The sequence below is a fragment of the Sardina pilchardus genome, chromosome 18, assembly GCF_963854185.1.
Source record: "Sardina pilchardus chromosome 18, fSarPil1.1, whole genome shotgun sequence".
Taxonomy (NCBI): Eukaryota; Metazoa; Chordata; class Actinopteri; order Clupeiformes; family Clupeidae; genus Sardina; species Sardina pilchardus.
Window position 1 is genome coordinate 32,589,138 of NC_085011.1, and position 27,582 is coordinate 32,616,719.

Genomic DNA, 27,582 nt, shown 5'->3' on the forward strand with positions numbered 1-27,582 from the left:
AAATGTTTAATTGGAACAATGCAGATATTACATTAAAGAATAAATTCCTATTTTTCTCAAGATGTGTGGAGTTCCTTTCTGGTGTGTTTTGTTTGGTCCCTGGTTAAAATATACATGTTGTTTTGGACAAAAGTGTCTGTTAATGTAATGTATGTAATGTAAATATAAACATCAAAGTAAAACTCTAGCAACTCCATAGATCTCGGTCGCCAAGTACTGTTGGTCCAAAAAAGTGCCATCACTTGTCAAGAAGGCACTTTGGCTCTACTCCTGTTTTTAAATGTGCTACATAAATAAAGTGATTTGACACATGAGCAACACTCCAACAACTGAATAGCATGACAGATACACAAAAAACAATATAAAAAAGAAAACGCACATCTTATATACATAGATATTAGGTTTATTTTCCATCTTTTTACAACAAGTTCACATCTGGTTTTAAAATGTCCTGCCAACCAAGGAAAATGCCAGATGAATATAGAAATGAAACAATCAGGACTGTTGTCTTAAAACTGGCAAAGCCTTTTTTAGATACCTACTGTATTTACATGAAATATAAAACACATTTTAAGCACAATGTAGCACTCTCGGGAACAACATCTAAATAATTTTACACTGACTTCAATTTGTGCAGTATCGTTTGTTGAAAATCAGCATGATTGCCATTTCTTATGACATTCACGACAATGATTCAGGTCACTGATACTGAAGACAGCTCAAGGTATTCAGCCATCCAAAACGTGGAGAGCCTTTTAAAGCTTTAAATCAATAAAAAAGGAAAACACAAACATACAAAGACTTCCCATTCCCCATGGTTATGACTACATCTGTGTGCAAGACTAGTCGGATAAAGAAGTGCACATGGCATAGGCAAAGTTATGATGTAATGATGGCCCAAAAAGAGACTCTGAAGTACCTTTGTCAAGGAGAAAATGTCATGCAAATTCAGGCAAGATGTAACAAAGCCAACCTCCCTAATAGTGCCTCCACCCCCCCCCTTTCCCCCAAAAGACTAAATATAGTAATAGCAATAATAATATAAAAAAACTTTCCCCCCTTAGCACATCTGTACATCAAAATAGTCTGGGAATCTAGATCCATACAATATGAAGGTTGTTTACATATACCCCATCCATATATTATCTTTGAGCAGATGAGAAAATGTATAAATGAGACTGGTAGGCATGTCCGCCACAAAACCTTTCCAGTTTTTGTTTATTCTCATGAAGAAACCGTAACGTTCAGTTATGAAAGGTTGATGATCAAATGAGTCACTTTAAAGTTAATTTGAACCAGATTGGAAACAGAATTAAAATGTTACTAGAACTTTAACTACATCTAATCAATGGAAATGTTACACATGTGTGATGCATCATATGTGACTTACAGGATCCAAACACAAACCCAACTCTCCGATAGTCTCATAAAATAGAATAAAGGCTTTCAATATACTTTGGCCTCTTCACTGAAGAGAGCTACATTATTCCATCAATAAAACTATGTTCAAAGTTGGTGGGTGAGACATCTGCCAGAAAGTGGAGAAAATGTGTTAAAGTATATATAAATGAACCATGGAAACTTAGTTATATTGCAGGAAAGGGGTGATTGGAAGTAGCTGATTAGAAAATAATTAAACACTGCTGTCCTTTTCTCTGTGCACTTCTGTCATTTAACTGCAAATAATCCAGAAAATGAAGTAAGATCTATACAAGGTAAGATACCACAATCACTTTTTTGAAAACAAGTGTTGCCTGCCTGAAAAAAAAAACCTTAGAGCTTTCATGTGTCCAAATATCATTGACTGAACTAGTCAATCTTGACATTTGTGTATATCTTCCTCACAAAGGCACTTGTTCCCATGTATCCAACAGCCCCTGAGGAAGAGAAGGGGACATATTTTACTGCAACACGATAAGCATAATATAAACAGAGCTAAGCATCTGACTACAAACTTAAGTTAACAACAAAACGAAACATCGAAACATGTTGTTTGTGTAAATAGGGTGCTGTATATATAGGGTATTAAAACTCACCACACATTATCCCCAGTGCAGTGCTGAACACAGCCATGTAGCCAAAGTAGAACGATGTTTGAAACAAGCCATACATCCTATAGACAGAAGTTTGTGTCACTTAACATGTTTTTGTTACTGTTCAGTAAACTTTGGTACTTAAAGTTGGGTGCTCCTGCATCAGATTTGGCAACAGGGCCATTGTATTACAGTTTTTTTTCTGATTGCTTAAGCACATTTTTTGTAACTATTGGCTATTTTTGCAAAACTCTACACACAAATAACAAAACGTTTCACCAAATTATCAAAACATTGTAGTTCTCTTGCAAAAGCGAACACAGCTTGATTAACTCTCCACACCTTCGTAAAAATGGTGTTTCTGTATCAAACAGTAAACACAAGCCATCATTTACTTAGCACACAATGTTTCAACTACACACTAATGGTATGAATACAAGACACATCTGGCTTTTGCTTTCTCTGTGCACAAGGTAGGGTATGTCAGTTTGAGGTCATACTTTTGTCATAGTTCTGTAAACATACAGGGACCCAAACTTCAAGTATTGGTGTTCACACTCATCAAAACAAATACAAAGTCAAAACACAAAATAGTTATTTCACAGAGACAAAAAAAAAGAAAAAAATCTGTCTACATCATGACTTCTCTCTGGGTACGGCCACAAAATTTCATCTACACTGCATGCAATGTCCTCCTGTCCAAGGCACCGGGCTCCTTGTCGTCCTCTCCTTCACCTCCTTGTCCTCTTCCTCCTCCTCTTTCTCCTACTTCTTCACCTTCACGTCCTCTTCCTAGGCCTCCTCTAATTCTCTCTCTTCCTGCTCCCTCCATTGTACTCCACGGATATCTTACCTGTGCCTTATTTACACTGCTTAGGCTGATTGCAAAGTGAACTAATCATCTAAAACAGTTTTCATGATGTGACCGTGTGCCATACAGTTGGTAAAACAGTGTAAATAATAATAAATGTGTGTATAATTTTGCTAGGTAGTGTGTTGGAAATTTGGAAATTGAGTGTAAGCAGTGAGTTGTGTTTAAAGTTCCGCAAAAAGAGTGCTGTGCAGTGAATTGTGCCTCCAGTTTTGCAAAGTGTGTGTTACAAAATTGCAAACTGAGTGCAAAGCAGTGTTTGTGCTTTTAGTTTGGCTAACTCAGTGAGTGGTTTTGCTATACATATTAATAGTTTTAGAAATTGTGCTACAATAATCACGATTAGCGCTTAAGCATTCAGAAAAAACTGTAAATCCTGAAAAAAAACTTACGAGGCTTTTATCCATCTGTTTAAAATGATCCAGATACAGATAGAAAAGCAGCTTCGCTACTTTTGACTTGAAGGAAGACTGCTTTGACACATTTAACTTTAAAGAGACCCTATGCAACTTTTTCATAGTCATAAAATCGCTTAAAATCGTTGTTTTGCTTGACTGACCAGTTTTATCGAAAACAGTAATATTTCCTCCCACCCCCAGTGTCCCTATCCGGTATTGCAACCTTGCAGTTTGTTCAGGAGACGATCGTTCCGTGTTTACATCTGGAAGGCTGAGACGCATAAAGAACAAGAAGAACCACGCTTGCAATTTATATATTTATAGCCTATATATGTATAAATATACACGCTAAAGCTGTCAGGGAAGCTCTGCAGAGAAATATGAAAGCATAAAACGAGCGAAAATGAAAAACAAAACCGAAACTTAAGATGAAATCGCCAATCCTGCATAGTTTCTCTTTAAGGGAAGTGTTTAGGACTTTGTTTAGTGGTAGCATTACCACCTCATACATGCATCATTTGTTTTATACTTTCTGATGCAATATTGTCCAACATCCTTTATGTAATCTTTGGAATATTGTCACTTTTAATACTTGACTACCTTTTTATTATCCTGTAATCATTACGGAATATAAGTAAAAAGAAATCAGTATATACAGTACAATATTTTAGGGTGAAATAGCATTCCTTAATATTGACTTGCAATGTTTACCCCACATAATCCATCCAAATCTTACATTGCCAGATTTGTGTGCTGTAGCTACTATGCCTGTTAGAGCAGTGGTTCTCAACCTTTTTCCCCCCGTGACCCAAATTTGAATATACCAACTCAGTCGCGACCCAATAGCAAAATTACGGCACTCATTCATCAAGCCAATAATTTGATTATATAATAAAAATTTTGAAAATAAAAAATATGTGGCATTCAAACAGCCCTACATGAATATACACATTTCATAGCCTAACGAATACACATTGGTATTCAGAGGTGCATTTAAATTCACAAACATAGGTGAACGCTTGTAAACAGTTTTCAGTTGGCCTTGATCTCGGCAAACGTTTGCAAACAGTCTGAGGGCAGTTCAGTGGACTTGAGTTTGATGAAGGCAACAATGAAACTACAGTTAGAATGTAATGTTAACACCAAATCACTCAAAAGTAACTGTTCAAAGAAAACATGTTCCCCACGAACGTTCACTGTTTGCCAAATTTGAATGCACATCTGTTATTCAACTGCGTGAGAGCAGAGAAGCCAGCTTCACGTAAATAGGTGCCACTGAAAGGCAAACGCACTTTTATTGCATGGTGACCAAGGGCAGGATATTCGTGCACAATGCTGTGCCAGCACAGAGTCAATTCTGAAAACTACTGCAGACCGTGATTAGGTCCATCAATTGAGATTCCACTTCGGATAACATTGTCAGCTTTCACGAAGCCTATTTAGCGATATGCTATTTTGTAGCTCACCGCCAAAGTAGCCTAAGTGACGCTGGATAAGTTGATACATTTTAAACTAAATATCTGATAGCCAAAGTTTAGCATAAGATTGGTTGTGTATGAAAGAGGCTTTAGGCAGCCAAAAGCAAAACTATAACATTATTGTAATTCAAACAGTGTGTGACATACTTACTTTGTTTTGAAGAAGTAGTAGTAAAAAGAATACATGTACACATAAACTGCTGTCGATGCAGCAGACAGGAAGCTTGTCCATTGCCTGCAGAGAGGAAATTCAGACTCATTACACAAACTTTATTTCATATTAAGTTGTATTCAAGTATAGAGAACAAAAACAATATGCCCGTCCCAAAGTTTCCCCCTAACGGTTTCTTCATAGGACTGTACTTACCATCTGTAGTCTTCTGCATTAAGAAGAAAGTATGTGCACACTATTGTCACACATACAGTAACAATGCACAGAATCACCAGGACCAGCATCATGAAGCCATACACATAGTAAATCTTGTAGGCCCAAAATGATGTGAATATGAAGTACCTGAGAAACAGAGAAAATGTGTTTGAGTAAGGTTTCTGATTACTGATGAGTAACTAATGTCAAAAATGTCTCAAGACCCATGGCTAAAACTACAGCAGATGCGTAAGGCACGTATAATGTATATTGCATTCTGCGTTCAAATACAATATACATTTTCTTCAATACACTGAAATAGTGCCTTTTATCAAAAACAGATACTTACATCTCAATGAAAATTGACCCAAATGGTAGAATTCCACCAAGACAAACAATGACCGCGGGTTCCATAAACCTGGTAAGCAAACGAGAAATGGGTAAATTTGTTCAAAAACAGCATGCTCTCACAGACATCATTTGTATTACATGGTGTATATTGTGTGAAACAAACAGGTAACTTCTTTTACATAGCATTTACTCAGTTACCATTTCTTTTCTGGGATAGGCCTTGGGACCGCATTCACCCTACAGGGAAAGTTGGGCTGACCAGACAGGTTTCTTCCCAGAATGGTGCCAACCAGATTGAGGGGAAGAATGACAAAGAAACAAATGCAACATACAGCGACCTGTAAAAAAATACAAGACAAGGCAAAAACATATCACACTGTTCAACTTTGACTTGGCATAATCATTGTCATCATTTGGGCCAGATCCCAGGTTCTGAATAGCCTGGAGACTCTTTGCAGTTTGAAATCATTGGACTTCAATCACTAACATTTGGTAATGACGTATGTTAACCACGGGGGACACAACGATAACGATAAGCTTGAAACTTAAATGTAACGAAACTTTAATGTAAAACGCTCTCGGGAACGCCCTCTGCCCTTTACTTGGGCGGAGGTGCACTTGCCGGAGTAAACAAAAGTAGATCAAGGTATCCAAGATGAAGTACTGAAGGGAAATAAAATTGAGCGGAAGTGTGTAGACAGGCGGAGTCAGGCTAGGTTCTGTAGGCTTTTGTTGGGAAAAAAAAAAAAAAATCTTCTGATTCTTTGGCTGCTCCTGATTAAGACAACCAGTCATGCCATCTACAAAACACGTTGACAAAATGACTTACAGATTTTTGTTGCCACTCCTTTTTACACATTACACGAGTTACACGTCAGTCAAATTTCAGGGAGTGGTATGTATTGATTCTGTTGCTAAATGAGAAATCCTGCTTCTCCAGGTTACCAAGTATTGTCGGTACGAAAAAAAAAAAATGGTTTTACCTTGCTCGAGTTGCTATAGCAGCTAATGCAGCCAGGCACCTACAGCCAGAGTTCCCACGTGTAAGTCATGTAAGTTTACATTTGACTTTACCCTGACAAAAGCCTGAATTTCCATGACTTACTATTTTACTTCTTTAGAGCGGGAGATTAAAAAATGGACATTGAATAAATACATTTGGGCAACTCAAGCAAGCAGTAAAGCTAATAAACAGATGCGGAAATATCTAAAAGAATGTATTATGCTATGTAAATTCCCTGATATTCCATGACTTTGCCCCTAAAATTCCCTGACTTTCCATGAATTCCATGATATTCCAAAAATTCCATAATCCGTGGGAACCCTGTACGTAAATGGGAGCTCACGGACATGCCTCCAGTGTAGCGCCGTAGCTGCCTGGCTGAATTAGCTGCTAGCTATAGCAACTATGTTGCTATGTCCATGTGAAAAATTCTCCTTTCATTTCTACTGATGTGAAAGTCATGGCAAGTTCATAAATGTTAATTATAAGTGGTATATGTCCAATGATTTTTAACGATTTTAATTACACTACATCGCCTCCCTACGCCTCCCGACCCTGTCAACAGGATGACAGGATGACACGTCCAAAGACATGAAGCATTCTGGACTTTTGCTCTGGGGGCGCTGCTTCCGGGGGGCCTGGGCGGCGGGTCGGATCAGACTGTGTGTCCTGGTCGGGCCGTGGTGTGTGTTCGCGTGGTGTTGTGGTTGGGGTGGGGCTGGGGCTGGCGCGGGCCCCGTTCTCTCTGCTCGCGGATGGTGGTGGGGGGTTATCTGTGGATGGGTGGCGGCGCCTGTGGGCGGACTCTGGCTGGCCATGCTCGGCCATGCTGCTCCGACGCGCGGTTCAGAGGTGGTGTGTGGGTTCGCCTGGGGGGGGGCTTTGTGGGTGGGTGGATGTTGCGTGCGTGGTGGGTGGGTGGATGTTTGCATGCGTGGTGGACGATGTGCGGGATGCCTCTTCGGGTTTAACTGGGTAACCTATTCCTACGCACCTGTCCCCACAAAAGAGGTGTGTAAAAGCGTTTTGTAAACCCTCTATAGTATAACCATTTATATCACCATTGATATACTTATTAATACTTAATATGACTTACAGTAATACTAACACACTCTATTTCTCTTCCCTTTCCCCTATACCTCACCTGTGAGGTAAACCATTACCAGCCATCAACCATCTCTGTGCCTGTCCCTCATCACACCTGAAGTCACATCCCTCTGACTGCCCTACCATCGCCATTGCCATCGCCATCCCTATGACTGCCCTACCATCGCCTGCTGTGGTTCCCTGTCCGAATCTTTGGCCCACGCATCCCAGCGACCAATCACCTTCCGAAATAACTAATGGATTACTAATGGACAATTTATTCCCTACACTGGACTATTTGAACTTTCATTGTCATTGTAACTTTCAAACTACAAATGACTGTACTGTAACTGACCCAAGGCAGATGGGTTGGGCCCTTGAGTCGTGGGTCTGTCTGAGGTTTCTTCCTATATGTATCTCCAATTCTAGGTTTTTCCCTTGCCCCTGTTACTCATGGGCTCTCTTTGAATGTCTAACACTCTGTAAAGCGCCTTGAGACATGTGTAATGTATTGGCGCTCTATAAGCGACATTAAATTGAAATTGAAATTATACTATTACTAATTACTATATGACTGAAATTCAGGGACATATTTTCAAATAATTTCTGTAAGGCTGATTTGGACTTACCATCGTGCCAAAAGGGATGGCCCGAGAGGCATGGTAGTAGATTGCAATAAAGTTGATGAAAAATGCAACACCACACACCATGGCAGGGATTAGAAAGGCGCCTATAAACATCTGTTTTATCCATCTCCTTCCTAGAACAGAGAACATGTTATACAATAGATATGATGGCTTACATTAGCTGTATAATTCCCTTTTTATTGGAATGATCCCGGAGTAAAAAAAAACAACCTAGGTTCTATTTATGGATGACCACAAATTAGGGTTTTCGTTTGGGTACGAAAATATGTTAAATCAGAGAAGTTTTGTGCAAGACCATTTATTACATTAACAACAATCTGGCTTACATGTATACAGTAGTGAAAGTGAAAAGAGCATGGTGCCACATTAAAACAAATTGCTATTTTTAAAAGCTCAAAGCTCAAGCTCAAAACTACATTATACGTATACACTATATAGGTGGTGGTCTGGGGATGGTCCCTACAGACAAATCAAAGTATTTACTTACATTTGTAAAGAAAAGTTATAAAAAGGACAGTTAAAGAAGTCTTAAACTCGCCTTCCGGTCATCGCCATCTTACATGCAAGCTAAGTGACTTCATGAACAGTCCATAACTCTTTTTACACCTACATTTATATTCATTCATTTGGTAGACACGTTTATCTAAAAGCGACTTAGAGCAATGGACCATTTAAGCTATTAATATACAAGCATTTTAACAATTAAGCTACAGAGCTCAATAGAATGACATTTAAGCTTAGAGTGCAGAGAAGACTATAACTAGGAATTACCACTGTGTGTCAATACTAGTACTAGAGGATAGGAGTGCTTCCATATTAAGTACTAGTCAACGTATGGTTAGGTGGGAAAGTGGACAATTCAAGGACGATCAAGTATTCAAATTTGAAAAAATCATGAAATTAAATCAAATTACATCATACAGTCTACAGTGCCTATAGAAAGTCATCATACCCTTTTGAAATAGTTACTTTTTTTGTCTTACAGCCTGAAATCAAAACCCATTTTTAAAAAAATCTTTTCCAGTTTTATTAACAAATTTAGCTGTACAACATCAAAATAATGAAAAAAAAGTAAACAGTTCTGAAAATTAATAAAAAATGAAAAACTAGAATAACAGGGTTGGAAAAGTCATCATACCCCTGACTTAATACTTTGTAAAGCTTCCTTTTGCTTTCATTACAGCCATCAATCTGTTTGGATATGTCTCTATTATAGCTTTGCACACCTAGATAGGGGAATATTTGCCCAATTTTCCGTACAGAAATATTAAAATTTAGTCAAATTCTGTAGGGAATGGCGATGGACTGCTCTCTTCAAGTCAATCCACATATTTTCTATAGTATTTAAGTCAGGGCTCTGACTTTGCCACTCAAGGATATTCACCATCCTATCCTTAAGCTACTGCTTTGTTCTTTTGGCAGTATGTTTAGGATTATTGTCATGTTGGAAGGCGAATGACATCCCCATCCTCAGCTGTCTAGGAGAGGGACGCAGGTTTTCCTTAAGAATGTGGGTGTATTTGGCAGCATCCATTTTCCCTTCTATCCTGACCAATTGCCCAGTTCCCGCTGAAAAGAAACATCCCCACAACATAATGTTGCCCCAACCATGCTTCACACTAGGTATGGTGTGTTTTGGGTGGTGTACTGTGTTGGTTTTCGCCAAACATTGCGCTTGGAGTTCAGTGCAAAAACACATCTGGAATATTCTGCTACCATGTGGAAAAAGCTTATATGGTCAGATGAGACTAAGATCGAACTTTTTGGAGACTAAGATTGAAGTTTTTGGACTGAGCTCCAGGCGCTAACCAAACACAGTATACACACCCAAACACACCCAAAACACACCATACCTACTTTGAAGCATGGTGGGGGCAACATTATGTTTTGGGGATGTTTCTCTTCAGCGGGGACTGGGCAATTGGTCAGGATAGAAGGGAAAATGGATGCTGCCAAGTACACCAAAATTCTTGAGGAAAACCTGCGTCCCTCTCCTAAACAGCTGAGGATGGGGAGGTCATTCGCCTTCCAACACGTCAAAAATCCTAAACATACTGCCAAAAGAACAAAGCAGTGGCTTAAGGATAGGATGGTGAATATCCTTGAGTGGCAAAGTCAGAGCCCTGACTTAAATCCTATAGAAAATATGGGGATTGACTTGAAGAGAGCAGTCCATCGCCATTCCCTACAGAATTTGACTAAATTTTAACATTTCTGCACGGAAAATTGGGCAAATATTCCCCTATCTAGGTGTGCAAAGCTATAATAGAGACATATCCAAACAGATTGATGGCTGTAATGAAAGCAAAAGGAAGTTTTACAAAGTATTAAGTCAGGGGTATGATGACTTTTCCAACCCTGTTATTCTAGTTTTTCATTTTTTATTAATTTTCAGAACTGTTGACTTTTTTTTCATTATTTTGATGTTGTACAGCTACATTTGTAAATAAAACTGGAAAAGATTTTTTTTTTAAATGGGTTTTGATTTCAGGCTGTAAGACAAAAAAAGTAACTATTTCAAAAGGGTATGATAACTTTCTATAGGCACTGTATATGGCGTTCACCTGTGTACCCATTACTCTCGTTCAAATTACTCGCGAACCCGTGATCAGATTAATATAGCAAACATGTCAGATGAAAGAGGAGACACAGAACTATCCATTGACACAACAAAATAATAACTTCATAAAGCTCAACCTACCCAACGTTTTCGGGTGTTCCTCTATGGCAATGCATGTTCATAATCAGGCTTTGAGATACTAGCAAATTCCTGCATATGTACTGCTATTTTGAGCCTTGTCAGTGTTTTAAATATAGTCATTTGTTTTGATATTGCACCTGATCATACCCTTTGCACTTTTAGTAAGCAAGCCTAGTTAAGCCATTTTGCTGTTAACACAAAAACAGCCTAGTTACTCCTCCAATTATTTTTGAAAGTTTGAAATTGTGAAAAATTATACACATACCCCCTTGTTTGGCATACAGACTTCCTCCAAAATATCCATTAACAGGAGATGTGGCAGCATACACAAAGATAGCTGTGCTCAACATGGATCCTCTCCTGCAGATGATAAAGATCAGTTAACATATGTACACAAAAAACAAGATCTAAAACACTCCTCCTGCAATTTCCGTAGTTGTTCTACCATCAACCTACTGTTATGATGCAAGTCAAAGATAATAGACACGACAACATTCAGGTAACATAAAATAAAGTATGCAGATTGCTGAAGCTGAAGAGCTGGACTGAACACACATTCTAGAGGGGTCAGTTCCTTAAATTTAAAATGTACAGATATACACGCAAAAGGACAGGGGGCGGAGGTAGAAAGTAGAAAGAAGAACACCGAGACATTAATAGACATAAGGAGAAAAATTATAATAAAAAATAAGATATTAACAGAGATTAACATAAGAGGGAAAGAAAAAGGAAAAGTCAGTATTATTAAAGGAACACGCCACAGTTTTTTCATGTTAAACTACGTTATTTCCTTAACTAAGACGAGTTGATGCACAAAAGCGAACACCTCCACGTTTTCCCTAAATGCAGTTACACGGGTAGTTACATGACTAAGTATGGTGAGACAGAATAAAACGTGGCACTCTTCTAAGCAGGTAAGGATAACTACATTGTGTGGCGGAATAGCACTTGGGAGCACCTCGACTCGGCGCAGTAATATCCTCACACCAAATTGAAACTGAAAATCCAAGAGTGATGATTAGAGATGCACCGATTGCAATTTTTTGGCCGATTCTGATTTCCGATTTTTTATAGAATTTGACTGGCCGATACCAATTTTAGCCGATTCCGATTTAATTTCTTCTAACCACTTTGCAGCACACACAAAGAGTTATTTTCTATCTTTTCTTCAATACAACATAGTTAGTATAGAAATGTAATCAACTTATCAATGGTTGGTAAAAAAAAAATGTGAATAGACAGATTCTTCTTCAAGTCCTCTTCAGCTGCAGTATTCCCAGTGTGGGACATTAATATCACACACTAGGCTACTAGGCCTAATAGAAATGCACTGTGGGAACACCTATGTTTTCTTCTCACATCCAATATCCAACTGTAACTATTCAGAATAGGCTACTGATAAGTGTTTAACTGGATAGTTTGGTATAGGCTACATGTGCTACATAGGCTGAGATGTTGGAAAATTACAAAAAAACTAATTTTGAGAAAACAGCCTTGAAACACAGCCGATGACATGCAATTCTCAGTCTACACTCTTCTTTAAACTTTCGCGATTGCTTGCGGATACAAAGGAAGTGTCCATATTTGGATGCCATAACGTCATGCAGGAGAAACACAACTTTCCAACGACACCACACGATAGCCTTTGTTTTGTATCACGGTCGCGGTAGACAAAAGGTAATGAAATAAACCTCTAAATGTGTAAATCGGACTTTGTTGTTGTAGTAGTGCGAAAGAATACATGCTAAGGTGGCAAACCGAAGCAAAACGTTTATTCCTGCCGTGTCTCGCCTTAAGTAACTGGCTATGTCGCTGCTTGTTGACAGCGCTTGTAGTTCAGCTGTGGGCACGCAATTAGCGGCAAGGACGGGCGGTGATGCGCCGTTTACGTAACCTGAAGTGACAGTTTAGTAAATTCCACGCTATATGGCAAAGCACAGCGTTTGCTGCATAGAAAAACTTAGTATTAGTGCTTTATCCAGCCCTGACTGTTGGCCAAACGTTGCTAACTCAGCTAAGTGATGTTGTTACAAGTATACGTGCGAGTGCATTTGACCGGCATGAAATCGGCATGTCTCAGACTGACCGGCCGGTCGCTGGTCATGGCCGATCACGTGAAAATCGGCCGATTCCGGTCACCAGCCGATCTATCGGTGAGTCGAAGTGCTCCCAAGTGCTATTATGCCAAACAGTTATCTTTCTTACTCGCTTGGAAAAGCGGCACGTTTTATTTTGTCTCACCATACTTGCTCGTGTAACTACTCGTGTAACGGCATTTTAATAGGGAAAACGTGGTTGTGTTTCGTTGCTTCTAACTTCATCTCTGTTTGGATCCAAATGAATGAACTGGGCTAGCTAAGTGCTATCAAAGTAGCGCCGCACGCCAGAGCCATTGAGTGCAGGCATTGAAACGCGAGAGGTATGCATCAACTCGTCTTAGTTAAGGGAATAACATAGTTTATGAAAAAATGGTGGTGTCTTCCCTTAATAATATTGACTTTTCTTTTTTCTTTCCCTCTCATGTTAAAGGAATAGTTCGGAATTTTGGACATAGGACCTCATTTCCAACTTAGTCGGGGTGATATAGGCCGGTGAAGACCATTTTCAGTGAATTTCTGCCCTTCCTTGAGTTGCAGCGTTCATCTCGTGCTAACCTGGTGCCGAGATAACGCAAGTCAACGGTAACATCCAGCCGGCCACTGAAAACACTCCACAGAACACTCGAAACAAATAAATTATAACGTCAGACTATCGATGCACATGCCTGTGTTGATAGAACAATGTTAGAAATAAAACTATCGCATTGCAATAGCCTACTTTGTTCCCTGTATAGCAGTGGCCAGGCTCGGACTGGCAATCTGTACAGTCGGGCAAATGCCCGGTGGGCCGGTGCACATGTGGGCCGGTGGACTCCGAGATTCTTTTTTTTTTTAATGGCAAAATGTTTAAGTTATTTATTTGCGGCCCGTCATGTATAAATTGCTGTAGCCTAACATCTTTGCTATGTAGTCCGCTGACAATTACGGCGGGGTTGGTGCTTCTTTCACTCATAGGCTATCACTCATTGCAAACTTTGTCCGTTATCAAGTGGATTTCATTGAAAGTGAAAGCAGACGGGTTGATCTGCGTTCTGAAGAATGTTTGATGCAAGTGTTCGATGTGTGTGATGCACTAGGCTATTTGTTTCTTAGCAGAAGCCATGAAACGGTAAAGGTCAAATTATTTATTTAAAAATACATCATTTAGGAAGTTGTTGTTTTTTTGTTGGCTTTGCTCGCGTTCGCGTCCAGTTTGACTTGTCAGGATTTTCCGATAATGACTGCAATCTCGTGATGCTGATAGCCTATATTGACTTTTATTTTCTGTGCGTGTAAACTATAGTGTAGGCTACTGTGCTTGAAACTGTGGCAGACTAGCCTAGGCCTACTGGTTTTCATCATTTTAACCACAAAGCCTGTCTACAGGTATACTAAATTGTTTAGCACCTTGTCATTTCGCGTTTGTCCAGCCGTTCACCTCCGTGCGCCCCATGTCATTCAAAACATATTTCGGGATAGTTGTAGTAGGCTACTATGCGAAAACGTATGATGATAGTAGGCTACTAAGAGATTAACACTTTGGCATGCTTGGCAAACATCAGTCTTGTACATAATATTGAGATAAAGTTTTTAGTGGAAAAGTAGCCTATTTAAAGGCACAGTCTGCATTTTAATCCTATAGCTCTCCATCAGCGTGCGCGCAATTGTAAAACTATGATGCCTAGCCTACACAATCCTGGCATAGTAGCCTACAGTATAACAGGCCTACGATTTATTGTAGGAGGAGAGGTGTAGGACATGTTACTTTGGAAGGAGAGGGAGTGCTGCAATTTGATTTTCTATGGAACTTAAATAAATATCAACAACCTTCAAGCAACCTCTTCAATCAGCATTAATATCAATAGGCCTATATGGTTCACTATAGGCTATTGTACAAGACTAGAGGACTGTAAGGGGGCAGGCTATATATTATCATCAAGTAGGCCTATACTAAATAATGTAGTCCAAATTAGAACTTTATGTTGGTTTAAGTTCAAACAAAACATGTCATGAACTGAGAAAATCCATGGTTCTACATCATTGTTGGCAAAATGATCATGATAGCCTATATATTTCAGTTTGTGAACCGCTGCTATAGTGTATACTGTAGTGTATAGTTCAGGTATTGGGCCGGTCCAGGAGAAAAATGCCAGAGCCCAATTTTGTTCCCAGTCCGACCCTGGCAGTGGCGGATTGATATTGAGAAACTAGTCCCTCAAAATTTAATAAATCATTGAGTTGCAAGGTTCGTTTTATTTCTAAAATTATTCTATCAACACGGACATGTATATCGATAGTCTGACGTTTTAATTGACTTGTCTCGGGTGTGCTGTGGAGTGAGTAAGACGGTTTTAGTAAGTTTTGGATGTTACCGTTGAAATGCGTTAGCTCAGAACCAGCGTTAGCAAAGGGGAACGCTGCAACTGAAGGAAGGGGTTAAACGCGATAAAAAACGGTCTCCACTGACCTATATCACCTCGGTAAAGTTGGAAATGAGGTCCTATGTCCAAAATTCCGAACTATTCCTTTAATCTCTGTTAATGTCTTATTTTTTATTATTATCATTTGTCTCCTTATGTCTATTAATGTCTTGGTGTTCTTCTTTCTACTTTCTACCTCCGCCCCCTGTCCTTTTGCGTGTGTGTCTGTAAAAAAAAAAGGCTACATTTAAAAATAATAATAAACAAAATAATAAGAAAAGTACTGATACAAATAACTTACTCTGTATACAAATCCCCAATCATGGCCACAACAATGACGATGAGAGACACAGAAAATATTTGACAGCCAGAGCCGATGAGCGAAGAAAACATCATGGGGTGACTTGATGGTCGAAACACATCACCATGAACCTGCTTCCATCCATACTCATCTCCAAGATCCCTGTCCTGTAAAAGGAAACCAACATAAATATGTGGACTATTTAAGTTTCAATTGCTGAGAAAAGAAAATGTTGATGAATAATGAATTATGAATATTTTTTTTCTGCATTGTATGTATTGTATACTTAAAGGTATACTATGCAACGTTTTTCAGTTAATCAATTCGTTCCATACTGTTATATAGATTAAATGAGTCATTACCGGTCGAACAGTGTTTTTTTGGCCGCTCTAGTGGTCTATAGCGGTAAAACCACACTTGCAACTTCAGGAGACACCGGGCACGCACCCATGCTCTACTCCAGGAAGTGTCATGTAAAGTCTCATGAAAAGGTACAGCAGACTGACCGATTGAGGAGTTTTGTCAAATATACACGCTAAAGCTGTAGGGGAAGCTCTGCAGAGAAATATGCAAGCATAAAACGCGAAAATGAAAAGTGAAAGCGAAACCGGCGATGAAATCGCCAATCCTGCATAGTATACCTTTAAAGTTGTGACCAGGGCTCAACATTAAAGTGTAAGTTTGGCGGAAATTGAAAAAGCACAGAAACGTCACGCGAGATCTCACACGGGAGCATTGCGTGATAATCACAGACTTTCCTTCATGAGGAGCTGGAAGGGGTAAGTGTCCATAACAGTCTTCTTTTATAAACATCGGATTCGTGAACCAAGTTGTTGGTGCTTCGTTTTATGACGTTTCTGTGCTTCAGATAGGGTTGCTGTCTCGAACTAATTCTAACTGTATACAAACTATTCCAACGTTTACAGACTGATTGGTGCTTCGTTTTATGTGTAGACACCTAGAGCAAGTTGCTGACGAGGTTTGGCGCTGTTTTGAGCAATGTTAGCGGCTTAAAAATGAATTTGAAAGCGTATGGCTGTAGGCCCTATGCTAACCCACTGTTTGCTATTTTGGGTTGGAGCTCTTGCCCGTGCTAGCTCGGTACTGCGTGATCAACGAAAAATGCTATTTTCAGGTGCTGTGTGATATCACTGTGCCCATGGTACACTCGCAACGTTCCTTGATTATTACGCCAGAATGAGTATGAGTGTCAAATCAGCCTAGAACAGGGGTGTCCAAACTTTTTGGCTCAAGGGCCACATTGGGTCTTGGAAATTGACCGGTGGGCCACAAACAACAACCTAGCAACCAATATGATTACCCTGGCAACCAGCATAACAACTTCTATATTTGACACAGCAACTATCAGATGTACCTTACAACCACCATAGCGATCAGCATAGTAACCACTTTATTTGGCATCGCAATCTCCGTATGTACCCGAGCAACAACCTAGCAACAACCACTATAATGTCAACCTAGCAACCAACATGATTACCCTAGCAACCACTTAATTTGGTATTGCAACCACCTTATGTACCCTAGCAACCCTCACTATGTCAGCTTAGCACCTGCCATAGCAACCAATATGATTACCCTAGCAACCAGCAAACTACATTTTGTCGTATCTGCACTTGTACTCCGCAAAATGGCAATAAAGCTGAATCTAGTTAATGTTACATAATCATCCTGCACATAGAGGGGAAGAAAAGGCGAATATTGGCCAAAATAAATAAGAAAATCATAAAATGAATGAATGACTGAATTAATTAGGCAGCGTATATTGGCCATAGGCTGACGCTGATTTCTAAATATCAGCATGGGCCATAGAAAAAACAATATCGGACAACCTAATTCATATACAGATGTGGACAATTTTTTTAAACCCTTACAGCTCATTGAAACATTGTTTCATTCCTCCTGAAAGGTGATGCGAGTAAAAGCAATTATATGTAATTTGTTAGAATGATCCATATCCTGATCCATATTACAACTATATTACTCAAAATGCATACCAGAATATATCTGGCTAGATATATAATACTGAGGTTTGCTGTGAAAAATACATACATATTTTTTTTGTTCTTTATAGTTCATGCTACTTTTTTGTGAAAAGTAACTTTCATGAATGAAGGTAAAAATGGCTTACCATGTCATCCATCTCTTCTTCTTTGCTGTATCTTGCATAGTCTTTTCTTAACGTCCTCATCAAAATCATAGACACCAAACCAACCAGGAAAATGACCATCATGAAGGAGTTGAATATTGAAAACCAGTGAATCTATTACAAAAGAGACAAATACACAGGAGATTAGTAAGGGTGGAACAAAATATAGATAAATCTATTTTTCCAAATAATTCAATATTAATTCAATTCGATTTTTGATCTTTTTTCAATTAATTATTATTAATGCATTTCTTATGTTGTTTGTTTTTGCCTTCTTTCCAGTTCTTTTAGGGGGCTTTTATTTTGATCCTACCGCAAGCTAGTAAACAGACATTAAACATAGACATAAACATAGAGAAGTGAAGCAACAGAGCCATCATTTGATTGTGTCAGTACACTCCAAAGATATTTAAGGTTGGTGTTCATGAAATACTGCACTTGTGCACCAGTACCAATGACGTTCAGTCTAATAATTCCGCCACACCCCAACCGATTTTTATTAAGGAAAACCTCTTCATAAACGTCACATCACAGACTTTCTTGCAATATGATTGGTTAAGGGATTTGTGACGCAAATTTCTTTTACTACGTGAAGGAAAAAAAATCAAGAGTTGACAATGCCTTCCATTACAGGAGAAGCAGCAGGAAGCACTAGGAGTCGTTCATCTTCACGTCGTCTGAAGGAGAAAATGCTAGATCAACTAGGGGAAAAACAAGTCTTTTTATGTTATTATTCCTTGTCATCATTGAATTAATTCAAAGTTGTTTTTAAAAGTTGTTTCTACAGGTAAGTACACCGTGTATGTATGGCAGTAACATCATGTCCGTATGTTCACTTCAGCTGATACTGATAGCTGGTATTTTAGCACACTAATCTTTAGTAAATTATTTTCATCATCTATTACTATTTCCAACATCATTTTTTGGGGGTTACTAACTTACTAACTTACTTACTGTCACCTAATGTCTATTGTAGACACAGTGTATGAGAGAGACAATTGTGTGTTATCTTCAGTAAAAAGGGGCCATCCCTGAGCTGGGCTTGATCCCTTAGTTCCAGTGAAAAGAACGCGGTAACACTTTATAATAACTACACACAATTTATCATTTATTAAGCATTTGTTACTTATTAGTTAATGGTTTGTTCATCATTAGTAATTTATTGTTCATGCATAAATCATCAGTAAAGCATTTGTTCACAAAGTTATGAATGGTTTGTTCATAGTAAATAAAACAAATGTTTGTAAATACATGGTTTATACCTTATAAATAATGAAACAACCATTTATAAATGAAATCATCTCCCTATTATGAACCAGTTACAAACTATTAGTAAATGCTTTGATCATCATTTGTACACAAGTATTATTCATATGTTAATTCTCATACTGTAATTCATGATTAACTCAGGAGTTACAAGTGGTTAGTTAATGATATTTGTGAGCTCATCTAGAGTGAGGACTGTATATGCCTTGCTACATACAGTATTTACAAATGAGTTATAAAGGTTACAGTTGCATTTATTCATTTAGCAGACACTTTCATCCAAAGAGACTTACACTATCAATGAAAATAAAGAGCAAGGCCACAATGGTGGCACCCGGGGAATGACCCCCCCACTTTTAGGCTTACAGCATGCTAGCCCAATGCCTTATCCACTACACTACCCCTGCCCATTGCTATTGTAGCTATACATTCAGAAATATAAAACAGATGCGCGTGTTTGCTATGAACAAACATTTATAATTGTGTATGTATGATTTACAGATGAGTTAATTTAAGAATTATGCTTTAAAATTAAGAACACAGCATTTAATAACATGCTTAACAGTGTGTAGTAAGACACTCTTGCATAGTTTTATGTGTTTTTAACTGAGCGGATGTTATGTTCTTCACTTCACAACAAACAATCAATAAACACCAGAGTAAAGTGACAATGTTTTTACTAAGTTAACTTCACTATAGTATACGTCAGTCAATTATTTACTTGTATGCTTTAACTCTCTAATATTGTATCAATGTGTGCTTAGTGCTACATCAAATGTAGTCATACGTATAACAGGAAAGTAGTCCTCTGAAAACAACTAAAAGTAGATCCCATCTATTTCAGAATAGTAGCAGAGGTAGTGTTACGTCCCTCTACTACCTTTGGTGGTGCCGTTTCCTCCTTTTGATGATCGCTGGCATGGTATGCTTTGATTTCTTATTGTGTGCAGGTGAGACTTGAAACGAGTGGGCGGAGCCACACCTTTGAACACCTAGGCACCCATGCAGTCGGAGGAGATTTTGGTTCTGGCGACCATGTCTGTTGTTGGCCTTCCTGCGTGTTCCAATTATGTTCTAGTTTATCTCCCATGTTATATTTTGTTATTTACCTTATTGTTTAATAAACCCCTCGACCAAATGAGCCCAATTTGACATATCTTGTCATTTCATGTTGTGGCCAGCGCGCCCGGTCGTAACAGGTAGTGTAGTGGTTAAGGAGCAGGGCTATTATTCTGTTGCCTGTTCAGTTTCAGTAAATTATGCATGAACAATGAATTACTAATGATGAACAAACCATTAACTAATAGTTAACAAATGCTTAATAGATGATGAATTGTGTGTAGTTATTATAAAGTGTTACCAAGAACTCTGAATGCTTCAGCATTAATCAAGAGATTTTGGACAATTCCATGCTCCAAACTTGATGGGAACAGTTTGGGGATGGCCCTTTGCTGTTTCAACATGACTTAATATGACCAACGTCATATTAAACCCTATGGATTTAGAATGGGATGTGACTGAAGTTCATATGTGAGTCAAGGCAATATAGTGTATTTTCATCTGCTAAGTAGGGTTATGCCAATGAACGATACAAAAATACAGTTAACTGATGCCAATGAACTACAAAATACTTAAGCCTAAGGCTGTATAATGAGGGTAATCCTCCACACATTATCAATTTTTACAAATTATTTTATTTAGAGACACTCAATTCAGCTGAGATGCAATGAATAAATACATAATTCCAGCTATTTGCCTTTTTCCCTTCTTCATTTGCACATGTTGTATTGTAGTTGAATCTTTTGAGTATTGCGGAAGCACCACTGCAACGTCTTCACATGATCAGTAATGTCATGACAATTAGGCCTACTTCCACATTCTAAAAGCACAACAGCCAACGTCATCGTTGAAATTGTTTTCTGAAAAGTCTTCACCAAGTTGCATCAAATCCTGGTTAAGCCTCCATATTTAGGACTTGTAGGCTACATAAAGATTACGTTTCAGGCTATTAGAAAACTGAAGACAAGCAGCCCATACGTTCTGAGGCAGTAGGCTTGGCTAACATTACGGCTACATCATAACATCCCATCCATTGGAAAGCCAAAGAATTCAGTTTACTGTGCCCCAGTATTTGCTCCAGGTTCAGCCAGCCTACATTTCTTGCGGAGTAGCCTACTCGTTGCAGAAATGTCACACCGCATATCACATGTATTCTAAGTTGCTGGATTTAGATCGCGAGAATATAAACATAGAACCTGAATCATATTTACATTCTGCAGTGCACAGCCCTATGCACCCATTGCTCTCTGTGAAATATTTCACGACAGGACAGAGCATGTGGGGGAAACAATCTAGGAGAAACATTGTTCATTTCTTGATGGACCCTAGCACCACTGCTGGAAAAAATCCTAGGGGAAACACTGCTGCCATCTGAGTAGGGATGTCACGAGAACCGATACTTGCGATACCTCTCGATTCTAAAATGATAAAACACCGGCGATGGCTATTTTTTTGAAGCTCCGTAAGCACCGACGCCAGCATAAGCATCGGTGCTGCGACTCTTCCGGAACTGACGGGGGCAATACAGTGTTTCCCACACATAGACTAATTTGTGGCGATGTGCCACAGATTCAGCACCGGCCGCCACATATTGCGTTTCGTTACTTTTTTATTCATTTTTTAACGCTATTGAAAAACACGCAACATTCGTTAAGCTGAATTTCCTTTCCCTGCTCTCCCTCTCTGTCACTCACGCGTCTGTCTCTCATGCACACACATATGCACACGCACACACAGCCTCTCCCCTCCGTGCACACAGCGTCTGTCTCCATGAAAACCAACCAGATCATTCCTGGAAGCGTGGTCGTACTGATGCACCTGACGCTGCCCGGGTGGAAGCATAGTTCTTCCGCAACTTTTGTAGACTATACGTGCAACTTTACCAAACAGTAGAAGTAAACTCATTCTCCTTGGCCCGCTCTCGTGCGCGCTCAATGGACACCCGCCCACGACATGCACATTTAATCCAAACAAAACATTCAGAATCGTGAACGCAATGACGCACAGAAGACGACTGTGCTGTTTAAAATCCGGTTAGCATCATCAGTAGGCTATGCTGCAGACATTTGATGAAAACTCTTGCATTCAAGTTGACTGACCATCTCAATACCAATGTTTTTCAACTCCAAGACTTTTTAATCTGAGCCTGAGTTTACGAAAGGTCCCAAAGCTGTGGAAAACATCATGCGTTGTCCCTGTCCCCAAGAAAAATCATCCCACCCAACACAACGACTACAGACCAGTAGCGCTCACCTCACATGTCATGAAGACGTTTGAGAGACTTGTCCTCTTCTACATCAGGACTTGTGTGGCAACTCAGATGGACCCCTTACAGTTTGCATATCAGCCTAACATCAGTGTGGATGATGCCCTCATCTACATGCTGCAGAGGGCCTATACACACCTGGACACCCCTGATGCATCTGTAAGGATTACATTCTTTGACTTCTCAAGCGCCTTTAATACCATCCAGCCACGACTGCTTGGAGAGAAGATGGAAAAGATGAAGGTGGATACATCACTGGTCTTGTGGTGTTTGGATTACCTTTCCCTCAGACCACAGTATGTGCGCCTCCAGAACAGTGTCTCAAGCACCATCCTAAGCAGCACGGGAGCGCCACAAGGAACTGTGCTAGCCCCCTTCCTGTTCACCATCTACACAGCGGATTTTCAGTACAACACCAACAGTTGCTTCCTGCAGAAGTTCTCTGATGACACCTCAGTGATTGGCCTCATCAAGGGTGATGAGGAGGAGGAGTACAGGAGAACAATCAACAACTTTGTGCAGTGGAGTGCTGACAATAATCTCCATCTCAACACCACAAAAACAAAGGAGATAGCTGTGGATTTCAGGAAGGGGAGGAGAGGGATCCAGCCAACACCAGTCACCATCAAGGGTAGCGAGGTGGAGCTGGTTGCCAACCACATGTACCTTGGTGTGCAGCTGGACAACAAGCTGGACTGGAAGAGCCACATGGAGGTGGTGTATCGTAAGGGACAAAGCAGACTCTACTTCCTAAGGAGGCTGAGATCTTTCAACATCTGCCAACCCCTGCTCTGCAATGTCTACCACACAGTGGTGGCCAGTGCCCTGTTCTTTGCTGTGGCCTGTTGGGGAGAGGGAGCCCGCACTGCAGACAGGAACAGGGTGGACAAGCTCATCAGGAAGGCTAGCTCAGTGGTAGGGGCTGAACTGGAGATGGTCCAGCAGGTGGCAGGGACCAGAACATTGAATAGACTGGGCTCAATACTGGCCAACCCTGCTCACCCACTCCACTCTCTTTAGGTGGTAAACAATAGCACCTTCAGTCAAAGACTGATTGCACCAGTGTGCAAGTCTGAGAGATACAGGAAATCTTTCATCCCAACTGCCATAAGACTCTATAATGCACAAAAATAATTTTACTTAGTCATTTATAGTTTTTAAGTATTTTTAACTTATTTATTAATGTATTAGGTCTGGATATATGTGTATGAATGTGTGGTGTTATGTCTGTCTTGAAGCTGCTGTGACACTGTAATTTCCTGTTAAAGGATTAATAAAAGGATCTATCTATCTATCTATCTAAAAGGTTCTGTCCCAGGAGAAAAAGTAGCTTACCTTGAAACTTAAACACATGGGGAAACTGAACAGTCCAACCAGTAGAGTATGATAAGCTTAGCCTGCTACTTTGTTTACAATATTTTGAGGCTTCAACCAGACTGAATTTAAGAGGTGGAGTTGTAATATGAATAATAGGCTATAATCTGCATAAAGTTTGCTGTTATAAAGATCAGAAATTTCATATAGAATGTATAAATAGTTACAGAATGTGTGTGTGTTTCAAATAAAGACTTTATATCTTGTAAAATCATTCACATTATATGAAAGCAGAGCGATAAAAAGCCGATGCAAGTTGTTGTTTTTTATGCAAACCCTTAGAAAAGTGATTTAATTAATTATGTGTAAGCCTATGTGATATGCTCACAATTGGATACTGTATTCTGTTATGCTCTGTATGTTATAGAAATTATATTTCAGTATTCTGCAAATATTTCAATAAAGAAATTCATTAAATACATGGGATTTTAGAAAATCCTTTTTTAAAACAATAGTATCGAATTTGGCATCGAGAATCATGTAATTTTACTGGTATAGAGATTGAGAACGTGACGTAAAACGCAACGCATTTTGGGAATAGGTGGCCCAAAATTAAGTTGTTTTACTGACGTGCGGGAACAACGAAGTGCAGTTGTCGAAATGCCGTTTACCTGCTGTGTTATAAAATTCAATAGAGTAACATGAAGCTTATCTTTTATAGTTTTCCAGCGTGGAAAAATAATAGTATACGTCATGTTTCAGAGGTGACAAAAAGGCGAGGAATGGCTTGGATAGCAGCACTAAGGAAGCGCGAGATTATAACTGTTTTTCACACAATTTTTTCACGCTTAGTTTTCATTATTATCATGCCAGATCATAGACCCAGACCCACTAGTTTACATGGGCTGGCATCAGGCGAGCCAAACGTACCCATAATTCTTTGTGTTTTGATGACTTTGGTCACATGTCTTAGCGATCTCTATTGGCACCGACTACTGATTTTTTGGTATCGTGACACCCCTACATCTGAGACTCTCAACAGCCAGTTGAGAAATTATATGTTGCTTTGGATGAGAAAACCTGCTAAATACCAGTCAGCTTTAACATTAACTTTAGCTACCTGTTGAACTCAGTCAGCCTTAGAGAACCGCATATTCAGCAATGGTGAAAAAAGTCAATCAATTTCATATTGAATCCCAATTCTGATCACACCACCGTGATAAAGCGTTAAAGGAGAAGTCTGACCATTTTTCACATAGATCTCAGTTCTCATGTTCATGCCCCCAGAGTGTGCACTTGCAGCTGGTGTATCTATCAAGCTGGACTTAGTAAAACGGAGTTAAGACCGGTGGAGATTAGGACCAGGCGTGAGCCCAGTTGGTGCAACAAGCATCTCAAAGACTGCCTTTTATTATCTTACAGTCATTTCTAAAGTTAGATGGCCTCTTTCTCAACATAACTCAGAAAAATGAGTGCATGCATCTGAAGTCGATTAGACTACTGTAATGCTCTTTTTGCTGGACTAACAAAGCAAACATTACACAAACTCCAGTTAATTCAAAATGCAGCTGCCAGAATTCTAACCGGAACGAGAAGATACAATCTCTAGTTTTAAAATCACTATACTGGCTCCCAGTAAAAAAAAGAATTGGTTTTAAAATACTTCTTATTGTTTTTAAATCATTGAACGGCTTAGCCTCATCTTATGATAAGATCACTGTATACTCCAGCCAGACGTCTACGGTTCTCAAGTAAAGGTCTCCTCAATTCCGAGGATAAAAACTAGTTCCGCTAATGATGCCTTTAGTCACTATGCCCTTACACTCTGGAACTCCCTACCTCAAGAATTACAGTTGTTCCTGAAAGCTTAAGTGCTAACCATGATTCTTGTAGCACAATTTCTAAAACTATAATACGTATAGCAAAACCACTCACTGAGTTAGCACAAACACTGCTTTGCACTCAGTTTGCAATTTTGTACTTTGCAAAACTGTACAATTCACTGCACAGCACTCTTTTTGCTGATCTTTAAACACTCACTTAAAATTCACTGCTCACACTCAATTTCCAAATTTCCAATACACTCCTAACAAAATATACACATGGCTATTATTTACACTATTTTGCCCACTGTCTGGCACACCGTCACATCATGAAAACTCTTTTAGATAATTAGTTCACTTTGCATTCAGCTGTCCGTGTGAAGTACTGTATTATGGAGGGAGCAGGAAGAGTAAGAAGAGTGAGAATTAGAGGAGGCCTAGGAAGAGGACTTGGAGGTGAAGAAGGAGGAAGAGGATGCGGAGGTGAAGAAGGGAGAGGACAAGGAGGTGAAGTTAGAGGAAGAGGACAAGCAGGAGCAAGACGACGAGGAGGGGGAAGAGGAAAGCTCAGAAGAGGAAGAAATATAATTACTGATAACATCAGTAATACAATAGTGGACCATGTAATCAACCATGGAATGAACCTGAGGGAAGCTGGCCAACGGGTTCAGCCTAACTTGAGCCGAAATGTTAGTTTCCATAGGGCTGCTTTGGTTTACATATCACTCACTCATCATTGTACTCAATCTCCCCTCATTCTATCCATTCTTGAATCCAATTGAAGAGTTATTCTATGCCTGGCACTGGAAGGTCTATGACAGTCATCCCCATCAATGCATAGCGCCCCTTTACAGGCAATCGAGGAGGCATGTGGGGATACTGACCAGGCATCGTCTCAGACCTGGATACGGCATTCCAGAAGATATTTTCCCTGGTGCCTTGTACTGGAGGACATTGCATGCGATGTAGATGATTTTTTGTGGCTGAACCCACAGATACGACATGATGTAACTGATTTTTTCAATAATTTTTTTTGTCTCAGTGAAACTGCTATTTTGTGTTTAGACTAGGAAAAACACATTTGTTATCAAATGTAGGGCCTTTCCTAGTTGATGTGATGACTTTTCATTTTTACTACTTTTATCATTTAACTAGAATGTTTTACTTTCAGTTTATTTCACTTTTATGTGTTTTATTGTCTATTTGAACCACCTTCACATGGTTGGTTGCGTTTTTTCTATGCTTTTATTTATTTATTTATTTATTTTTCCTAAAAACGCATTGAGTCTGTGTATACCATATGAAAGGTATGCTTCATAAATAAACTTGAATTGAAAGTGGCCCCTGGGGCCTAAAAACTAAAACAGGCTGGCCTAGTCAGTCATTGAATGGAATAGTTTATTTGGTAAGACTGGAATGCACAAAAGCACTCCAACAACACCCATTACATAGATTTCTAAAGATGTGAATGATGTTCCCAGAAATGTAAAATAATTCACTTACTCTATGTTGAAAAAAGGAAGGGTCGAGGTATTTATCAAATCGGTCCTCAAATTTGACATCAGACTTCTTCCATTTTACCTAGAGCAAAAGCAGTGACAGCATTAAGTGTGAGGCATTGCACACAGAAATGTGTTTTGAACAGTAAATAAATTACCTTGTAGTGTGATGAAACATCAATAATGTATAAATAACAAATTGTACATACGGTGCATAAACAGTACATTTGGTCATTGGTTCATTTGAATTTCAATTTAGAACAAAAACAATAAAATGGGAAAACAGATTGTTATTTCATTATTCCATTTTAGTGGCAAAAAAACAAAAACAGATTTTGACCTCTATTTCCAATATCTAATTTTAAGTTTATTTCAAATATACACCAATTAGAAAACAGTCCTCAGGGCCAAAACTGATTTTGACGTTGATTTTTTTCCCGATTGCTGCGACCCG

General features: G+C 39.2%; 1 protein-coding gene across 1 annotated transcript in view; it reads right to left on the reverse strand.

Moving 5' to 3' along the window:
* Positions 1–382: 382 nt before the first annotated feature.
* tm9sf3 (transmembrane 9 superfamily member 3) overlaps positions 383–27,582 on the reverse strand; it is a 55,304-nt gene continuing 28,104 nt past the window's right edge. Inside the window, exons 5-15 of the mRNA XM_062519240.1 lie at positions 27,133–27,210; positions 17,884–18,015; positions 15,735–15,901; positions 11,201–11,295; positions 8,217–8,347; positions 5,697–5,836; positions 5,497–5,565; positions 5,148–5,294; positions 4,932–5,015; positions 2,037–2,113; positions 383–1,877 (exon numbers count right to left, since the gene is read on the reverse strand). Coding sequence (XP_062375224.1) covers positions 1,810–1,877; positions 2,037–2,113; positions 4,932–5,015; positions 5,148–5,294; positions 5,497–5,565; positions 5,697–5,836; positions 8,217–8,347; positions 11,201–11,295; positions 15,735–15,901; positions 17,884–18,015; positions 27,133–27,210 — 1,188 coding nt within the window. The 3' untranslated portion in view covers positions 383–1,809. The remainder of the gene's footprint in view (positions 1,878–2,036; positions 2,114–4,931; positions 5,016–5,147; positions 5,295–5,496; positions 5,566–5,696; positions 5,837–8,216; positions 8,348–11,200; positions 11,296–15,734; positions 15,902–17,883; positions 18,016–27,132; positions 27,211–27,582) is intronic.